General features: G+C 51.8%; 2 protein-coding genes across 2 annotated transcripts; both read right to left on the bottom strand.

Annotated features, from left to right (window-relative positions):
- Positions 1–769: 769 nt before the first annotated feature.
- Positions 770–1,604, bottom strand: LOC100827923 (chemocyanin). The gene is made up of 2 exons (XM_003558263.4): positions 1,320–1,604; positions 770–1,241 (listed from the first exon to the last, which is right to left on the bottom strand). The coding sequence occupies exons 1-2, from the start codon at positions 1,486–1,488 to the stop codon at positions 1,048–1,050; spliced, it is 363 nt and encodes a 120-aa protein (XP_003558311.1). The 5' UTR covers positions 1,489–1,604; the 3' UTR covers positions 770–1,047.
- A 4,654-nt stretch (positions 1,605–6,258) lies between these two features.
- On the bottom strand, positions 6,259–8,540 carry LOC100840283 (aldehyde oxidase GLOX). Its single transcript, XM_003561756.3, has one exon. It carries the CDS (start codon positions 8,241–8,243, stop codon positions 6,534–6,536), a length of 1,710 nt encoding a protein of 569 aa, XP_003561804.1. The 5' UTR covers positions 8,244–8,540; the 3' UTR covers positions 6,259–6,533.
- Between the last annotated feature and the right edge of the window lie 336 nt (positions 8,541–8,876).

Raw genomic sequence — 8,876 nt, forward strand, 5'->3', positions numbered from 1 at the left:
TGTTCTCACTCGTGTGTTTCTCGGGAAATCTCTCGGGAGGTCATCCTTACCAATATTGCTCCCAGCCAAGCCAAGAACGCACTGAGAGGTACTATCAAGATGAGCTTCTGGAAAGAAGATGCATCTTATTCATATAAGTAGTCCAACAATTCTATTAAGTCATAGGCCGGTATGTCTTCCTTTTGCTACATATTTTGCACTGTATCTTTGAAGAGAAAATAGCCAAAAAATTTATCGTATTGTTTTATCTTTACTCTTATAAAATAGCCAATTGGTGGCGGCGGTCCGTCACCTCCTTTTGTTCTGAAGAAATAATCTCATCATCTTTTTCTATTGTCAAAAAAAAAACAATTGCCCCTCTCTTTCTAATGCAAACAATTAAACCTATTTGTTCCGTTATCAGTGATTGCGGAACCGATCATATATTGGTCGAATGGAAAAAAGAAAAAAAAACTAAACCTCTTGCAAAAGATTGACATGTGGATAATGTTTGTCACAAAAATTGGAATAAGATGGGCACCGCCGCTAACATGTACTAATAGGGATTTTAATCTAATTTAGCGAGTAGTCTAATTTTTTCATCCATAGCAACGCATGGGTATTTAGCTAGTGTACAATAGAATTACATAACCATAAGTCCATAAGAGAAAAGAGTTGGTATTTCTTAATCTGCACATGTATCTGTCCGAGTTCTACCTGGATCAGCGTCTCACGCTTCCATATTGGTGCTCAACATATACACCTCGTTGCGAAACCAAGGCTCTGTGCATACGGGAACAATTGAACAAACCAATCTGAAGTTCTTACTACTTGACATGCCGGTGATCGAACATACACATATCATGCGTTACCTACCAGTCGCCATACGTAACACATGTGCCTGCTGTATCGCTGTATCATGTAGACAACTTAACATACTCATGGAGCTTAAAACGGAGCCTTCACCATCATAGTACCATAATGTTCACTGAGTTCCACAACACAATTTATTATTGTCTACCCCATGCACACAGAAGAGCTCGCGCAGCTGCAGCTAGCTAGCTAGCTTCAGTTGGCCGTGACGGCCATCTTCATCCCTGCTCCGCAGTGCCCGCTGAGGCCGCAGATGAAGTAGTTCGTCCCGGCGCCGAGCGTGACGTGGTCGTTCCCCGAGCTATACGTGGTGCCGGAGCCTCGGCAGCTGTCGTAGCCGCCGGCGTCCACCGCCACCACGTTGTGCACGGACGGATTGTAGTTGAACACTACGCCGTAAATCACAGCCAAACATTAGATTTCAGAGTACAAATTGACTGTAGCATCCCCACGGCATGGTCACTCACCGAGTATGTCCCCGGCGCGGAAGTTCTTGCCGCCGGACCAGCTGTCCGCACCCATAGACCAGTCGACCTTGTAGGTGGCAGCGCCGGCGATGTCGGCGCCGAGGAGAAGGCACGGGACGAGCAAGCCGATGACGAGACCCTGCATCGCACTGCCTCTTCCCTGTGCCATGGCTGTCACTCTCTCTGTTGCTTCTCTGCTGCGTCTTGGTGTGAGGTGGAGATGGAACAGACAACAGGTGTGTGAGGTACTGAGGTTGGGTTGTGCCGTGGGCACAACAGAGAAGGTGGGGGCGGCATTTATAGAGGCGGAAAGGGCAAAGCCGGCAACCTGGATCCAATCACAAGCGAATAAACGGTACTCCAGTGTAGTTGTGCCGAAAATGGAGTGGTAGTTGTGCCGAATGCCGCCGAACAGTGCACGCCATCCTCCATGAGTCCTCAGAAGCTGGGAAATGTTAACTGAACATGAATATCTTACATGTTATGCATCATGCTTCTCCTACCGTACTACTGCTGTAGTGATGTATAACACTGAAACTTGAGTATGCATCTCCATGTTTCATTGTTTTCCTGGCAAATTTTGGAGTACCAGACGTGGTTACGATTGTACCACCAATGGCAGTCAATGTCGCTAGAATAAAACGATGAGCTCTTTTGCGGTGCCCCGGATTTAATATGGGCCGTCCATTTGTCCCGATCCAGTTGTTATTTGGCACTCCATGCTTAATTTCACGGAGTACCAAGTCGAAAACCACCGAAATACCACGAGTTTAGGGTAAAATCGTAATTGTGTAAGGGTATTTTGGTCTTTCTCATGCTCAACTGGATAAAAAAAAGAAAAAGGCTTCATGTGGCGGCCGTTGCAGCGGACGAAGGCGCTGCTCAGGCGGCTGAACGGACGAGGCCGTTGTGCCAGCGGGAGCGGACGACGCTGCCGCTCGAAGGGCCGCTGCGTCCGTGGGACGGACAAGGCTGGCGTGCTGCAATTGGGCGGACGACGGTGCCGCTCGAAGCCCCGCTGTGCCGGAGGGGACGACGCCGTTGAGACGGCAGGAAGGACAAGGCCACCGCGCTGCGATTGGGCGGCCGCGCCGCTCGATTAGGCCGTTGCGCTGTATTAGGGGGGCGAGCGGACGAACGCTGAGCCAACACCGGCGGTGGCGTCTTCCAGCGCGTGGAGAAGAGGCGACCTAGTCGGTGGTCCGGCCGGCGAGCGGGCGGCGATGAGGTACGAGCGTTGATCGATCAGTCGGGAGGCGGTGACGAGAGGATTCGGCCGTGAGGCCGCTGTCCAGCGCCTGGAGGAGAGGATTCGGCCGGCAATCCGATGACGAGTACACAACGACGACGAGGTCGATCAAATATCGGGCTGGGGAAGTGCTGCTGCTCGATGGACAGGGCTGGGGCTGCGCTGCGGCTCGATTGGCGCTTTCCAGCGCTCCGAACGGCGAGCGGACAGTGAGAGCAGGCTGGGGTCGGCGGCGCAACTGCTCAATGGAGATGAGGATATCCGAAGCAAGTTGAACGCACCTGACGTGATCAGGATGGCGTGAGAGAAAAATTACCAAATTACATTTGCAAAATGACTAATTTACCCTTTCTAACGAACGGTTAGATATACTTGGTACTCCATGTTTGTTTTTGGAGTACTGGGGTACTGTAAAAAAGCTCAAGATATACGATGTTTGTTCACGAAGTTCACCTTGTGGTTATATCGCTATGATTCTGACTATGGAGTTACTTTCCAATTGGTTTGACTATGGACTCTGACTACGGTATGAAGTTAATCGCGCAATCTCTCTTTGTATATCTATACCAATATATTAAATTGGAGTTGGTGGTGATAGTAAGGACATCGCGGCGGGTCTTTTCATCAAAATTACGAGGGATATGCCACTCCCGCATGAGAAAAAAACATTTCGCTTAGCTGTTGTCAATCCCCGCAAAAAGAAGGCCCCCCCGCATCCGAGCCGTCCGCGGCACCCCCGGTCCCCCACGGCAGTGTCTCTCCCAGTCACGTTGACGAGCTCCCCGTGGCACAGCACCAGCGACGTCCCTGGCTCCCTGCAACGCGACATGCCCATCCCTCCCCACGCGGCGGCGCGGACGAGCTCCCCGCGACACAGCTCCGGCGACTTTCCTCAGTTTCCTGCAACGCGAATGCCCATCAGTCCCTCCCCACGCTGCGGCGCGGACGAGCTTCCCAGTCCCCACGGCACAGCGCCGGCGACTTCTCTACATTAGAATTGGTGGTGATGGTACGGGCGTCGCGGTACGTCACGTCACCGAAATTACGCCAATATGCCACCTAATACCCCAGGTCCCGAAGCCGTCCATCATCGTCCATCCTCAGCGCAAGCCTCCTCACGAGAAAAATTATTCCGTAGCAACGCACGGACACTCTGCTGTACAAGATAGTTTGGATTGTTAACACTAACCGCCACACCAAGCCTTTAACACAAAAAAAAAATCTCTACTCAAACTATTTGACAGAACTCTAACAAACGTGTCCTCTGACATGAAGTTCAGATTATGACTGCCTCCTGCTACTGCTATCACCACAACCTGCGGCCACCACCTCCGTCGTCGCCCACCGGATTGACCACTCCAGACCAATAAAGACGACTCTACCCACTCATCCGTCTACAAAACTATCTCTGCACCATTGCCACTATAGCGTGCAAAAATTCTCACCTCCGTCTGAAGCGGTCGTGACAGGGTGAGGGGAGGAAGGAGACCGGTCGATCTTGGTTGCCTCTGATCTCCCCGAGTATATATTTTTTAGAACAACGGACACTTTTAGTCAGAATGAATGTTTACATGGATGAAAGCAATCTCCTGGGTGAAGTTAGCCACAGCCCACAGGCGGCGTCCTAGAGCCACAGTAGTGTATGCTTTCCTCTAATCGCCATCCTCATTATTATAAGCATACAGTTCCAATGTACCATCACGTAGAAGATCAGTGTGCCTAAACCAGAATCACCCATCCTACGATACAAGGTCTTACGTGTACTAATCAAGGTTCCTCCGAGTCGTGCTAAAAACCATCCATGATTACATCGAAACAGGACAATAAAGTCTTGATATGCTTGTCGAGGAACGTTCGCTAGCTCGATCTGGTTAGTAGTACCATCTCTGCTGTTTTCGTCGTACTTAATGTCGTCACGAAATGAAGACGATCCAGGGAAGCTGTCCATGGCAGGGAATTTTGCTGGCAAGGGTGCCACCAGCCTACTAGCATGAGTATTAGCCCATTAGGAGTTTCAAACGAAAAAAAAGGCAAGAGTATTAGGTGTGGCGACTAGCTCAAGCCGCCAGATGTGTGTGCTTTTAAGCTGTTGTTTTCTGGTTTATTTGTTGGATGGCCACGGGTGCACATGTGCACTCTAGCCACTCATCTCGCTTCTTCTCCCGTACAACATGAACGCGGAGGCTGTACCACCCCCGTGTCTGCCCCCATCATGCTAGCGGTTGGATCATGCACAGGTAATTACTGTGCCGTTCATCTTCACTTCGGCTTACTGTGTCTTCGTACAGGGAGAGAATTGATTAGCAGAAAAATATATACTATTTTATGTCTAGCACTGACTGCTTGGATGTGACCTCATGTATTGATCCTGACATCTTTTTCTTTTTCTTTTGTTTCTCTCTCTCTACTTTATGTCTCCCAGACTTCTATTTTCTTTCTCGTTCTTCTCTAATATATTTTGTTTTTTCTGTAGATGCACATTTTGGAGAACCATTTCTTTCTTTTGTAGAGTACTGTGTTTATTCGTTAGTAATATTTCATCACGTCGGGTACGTATGTACACCAAACATGGTACATAAACAAGTTTTTAATTACAGTACATTATAGTACATGACATGTATCTTATCAATTTTTAAGTACCTCGTGTACACGAACTTGTGAGACGAGTGCATCGTAGGGTACATCAGATGTATCACGAAAAAAATCATTGTATGAGCATCTCTCAAAGCTTTGTACCTCTTACGAGACGAGTACATCGTAGGTACATCACATGTACCTTAACAATTTCATACTCCCTCCATCTCATAATTTTTGTCGAAGTATTACATGTATCCATACGCTTGTTAGTAATAATAGGTACAAATTTGAGACAAGAATTATGGGACGGAGGGAGTACCTCTTATGAGACGAGTACATCACATGTACCTTAACCAAGAAACAAGTACATAGATCAAATAAATTCAAAATTACCAAGAAACAAGTACATTGATCATTATGAGACGAGTACATCATATCGTACATCACATGTACCTTAACCAAGAAACAAGTACATATATCATATAAAATCAAAATCAGGAAAAAAACAAGTACATAGATCAACCAAAAAACAAGCCCTCCAAATCTTAGCTCCATCGGACACCGTTTGATTAACTATTTGTCTACCAAAACTACTCTCTTCTGAAATTGCAGTCACCAAACTGAGGAAACTCCTGTCAAATTTGATGCTCCACTACCCCAATACTCCTTGTACATAAAAACATACTAACAAACACAAAGAAAAAATAGGTACACACATACGTGGGCCAGCCTTCTAATTTTGCTATGAATCGACCTACTCCGTGACGTCCCAGGCCACCGGCCACAACCATGAACCATCTCCGGCCCATCACCTGCAAGCACACATTACGCACCCGATCTCCAACCCGCCCCCCGGCCGGGCGCACACACGAACGGCATTTACCATGTTGCTGCACTTTCACAAGAGAAGCAATGCAAACAGCAGCCGGGGTGGATCGCGTAAGCGGCTGTAACCATTTTTGTCAATAATCTACCGAAATGGTTCGATCCGCATCAAATACACGTACGCCAGAGCCAAGAGCAGATGCGGTTAAGAAACGTCACGTGTCGGGTGAGGCCGGGTTCACGTGAATCTCTCTGGCCACGACAAACTAAAAACGGAGATGGTTTTTCTAATAGGTGAATGCATATGCATTCGTGTGTTTTTTTTTGTTAGAAAAAAACATTGACACTACTGGTACACATTCTCCACTCTTTTTCTATCCTGTCTGATGTCACGTCGGGTAGGGCAGCACGTAGAACAACAACCGTGGTACGGTAGCATTTCTTCACCTGCTGGCTGCTGCATGTGTGATGACAAAATATAGTAGGAGTACTACTAGAAACAACAGAACAAAACAACCGTTTGCAGCTATGCTATACAACATCAACATGCATGCATGATGGCTCTATGAGTCAATGTGGACCCAGATCCCCTCGCTCGGGATGTGCCCGTTCACGACGAACACCAAGTAGTAGCCCGGCGGCGCGATGACCGCCGTCGCCGGCATCACCACGGACACCTCGTAGGCGCCCGGAGTCGACGACGACGCTGCCGTTTCCAGCACGTCGAGGAACAGCAGCCTCTGGTTCATTCCGAAGGAGTGCGTCGTGAACGACGGCGCGACCATCGTGACGGACACGAAGCCGAGGCCGCCGCCGCCGCCGCCGCCGTGCGCTCTCCTCGACGATGGCGCTGGCGCCGCCGGAACAGAGAACTGCAGCGTCATCGAACCCCCGTAGGTGACGCTCGCGGGCGCGCCGGTGGGCGAGGGGTCCGTGATCGCGGGACGGAGCACGTCGTTGGTACGGTCGAGGTACTCGGGCGAGAAGGCCTCGAGGCTGAGCTCGGTCGGGTACCGCACGTTGCTGAAGTTGTAGTACACGTGCGGGTTGCTCCCGCCCACGAGCACGCGGCCGTCGCGGAGGAGGACGGCCGACGAGTGGTACAGCCGCGCGATGCCGCTCGCGCTCTGCTCCTCGAACCGGTCCCCCGGCGCGTGGTCGGGCCGGTAAATGAGCGGCGCGTAGGCAGGCGTGTTGGCGGACTCCCACCCGGCGCTGCCGTCCGTGGCGCCGTTGATGATGGCCACCTCGGCGCCGTTGGGCAGCAGGATCATGTCCCCCATCACCCGCGGCGACGGCATCGTCTCGATGGTCCACGACGGGGCGGCGTCCGTGATCCTGATCCGCCCGCACGTCGTCAGCGCCGGGGGGAAGCTCTTGTCCTTGGTGGCGTTGTAGGAGCCGGCGGGCGCGCCGCCGCAGACCAGCACCTCGGCCTCCGTGGGCGACGGCTTCAGCGGCAGCAGCACGGATGAGCCCGAGCTGGGGTAGTTCCTCGGGTCGCCGCCGGCCAGCTCGGGGTACGTCCGGACGATCTTGTTCCTTTTATAGTCGAGAAGCACGGCGCGGTTCTTGGCGAAGATGAAGAGGTTGCCGTCGATGTTGAGATGGACGAACGGGTACAGATTGTTCTCCTCGGGGTCCTTGGTTTGGACCAAGAAGGGCAATGCGATGGCGTCGGAAGGGTGGTCCGCCTGCTTCGGGTAGAACTCGTAGCTGAACTGCCTGCGGCCGCCGACGATGAAGGCGCGGCCGTCGGGGAGGATCTGGTTGGTGGCGTACCAGCGGTTCGCGGCGAGCGCGTCCTGCGTCTCGTTCCAGTCGCAGGTGCCGTCGACGCAGGGGGCCATGGTCCGGGCGTTGCGGTATCCGTCGTTCCAGCCGCCGGTCTGGACGAGCGTGCCGTCGGGGGACACGGTGCCGGAGGAGCACCACGTGTCGGTGAAGACGGAGAGCGGGCGGAAGGCGTTGGTGCGCACGTCGTACTCGGCGGAGTGCGCGGTGCAGTCCACGGGGAGCACGCGCTCGTGCGGGTTGCGGCGGCAGCGGCCGTCGGGGAGGGAGAGGTTGGACGGGCCGAAGTCGGTGCGGTCGAAGATGATCACGCGGTCGTTCCGCAGCAGCTGCATGTGCATCGCCGACACGCCGATGCTGTGCTGCAGTATGTCCCACCTCCCGCCGCCGCTTGCTGCTGCTGCCGCGGGCGGTGCAATGCCGGCGCCGCAGGCGAGGAGCAGGACAAGAACGAGGTTGTGGGGCAGTGCGAGCTCCATGGCGTGACCCGTGACGATCGACGACGATGCTGCAGGCCAGCAGGCCGGTCTTTGTTTGTTTGGTCTTTTCGTTTAGCACGCAGTAGTACCGTCTACCGTGTGTGTATGGGATCGAGTGTTCAGCTCGTGAGGCAGCAGCAGGGAGTGAGTATATGTGCACGGGCCAAGAGGCTTTGCCAGTCTTTTTAGGTGAAGATCGAAGGCCTCGAAACGCGTAGGATTTCGTTCTGCGAGGAGACGCGGGGATGCCATCCGGTCATTATTTCTGCCAGCATGGATTTGATTCTGATTTTGATTTCGTTCGGTCCTATATTAAACTTGTTCTTTATGACTTCCCTCAAAACGAAAAATACATGTTCTTTATGGCGATTTGGTTTTGCGGCCCGTTGAGCATAGACCACGGAGTTACCACCATCTTTTCATGATTTGACCAGCTAGCTGCTACAGTTGACCATGACCGTCCACGCACACGAATTGCCTCGGCCGTCGTTTTAATATGACGGCGGTGCCACGCCTTCACGGTAATTGCCAGTCTAGGAATATATGAACCTTTTTCCGAAATTTAGCCAAGAAAATATATTCTGTTTTTTAAACCGGAATCCGAGGGGTTAAATCCATTAATCAAGAGGAACA

Source organism: Brachypodium distachyon, chromosome 1 (assembly GCF_000005505.3).
Source record: "Brachypodium distachyon strain Bd21 chromosome 1, Brachypodium_distachyon_v3.0, whole genome shotgun sequence".
In the NCBI taxonomy this organism is placed as follows: domain Eukaryota; kingdom Viridiplantae; phylum Streptophyta; class Magnoliopsida; order Poales; family Poaceae; genus Brachypodium; species Brachypodium distachyon.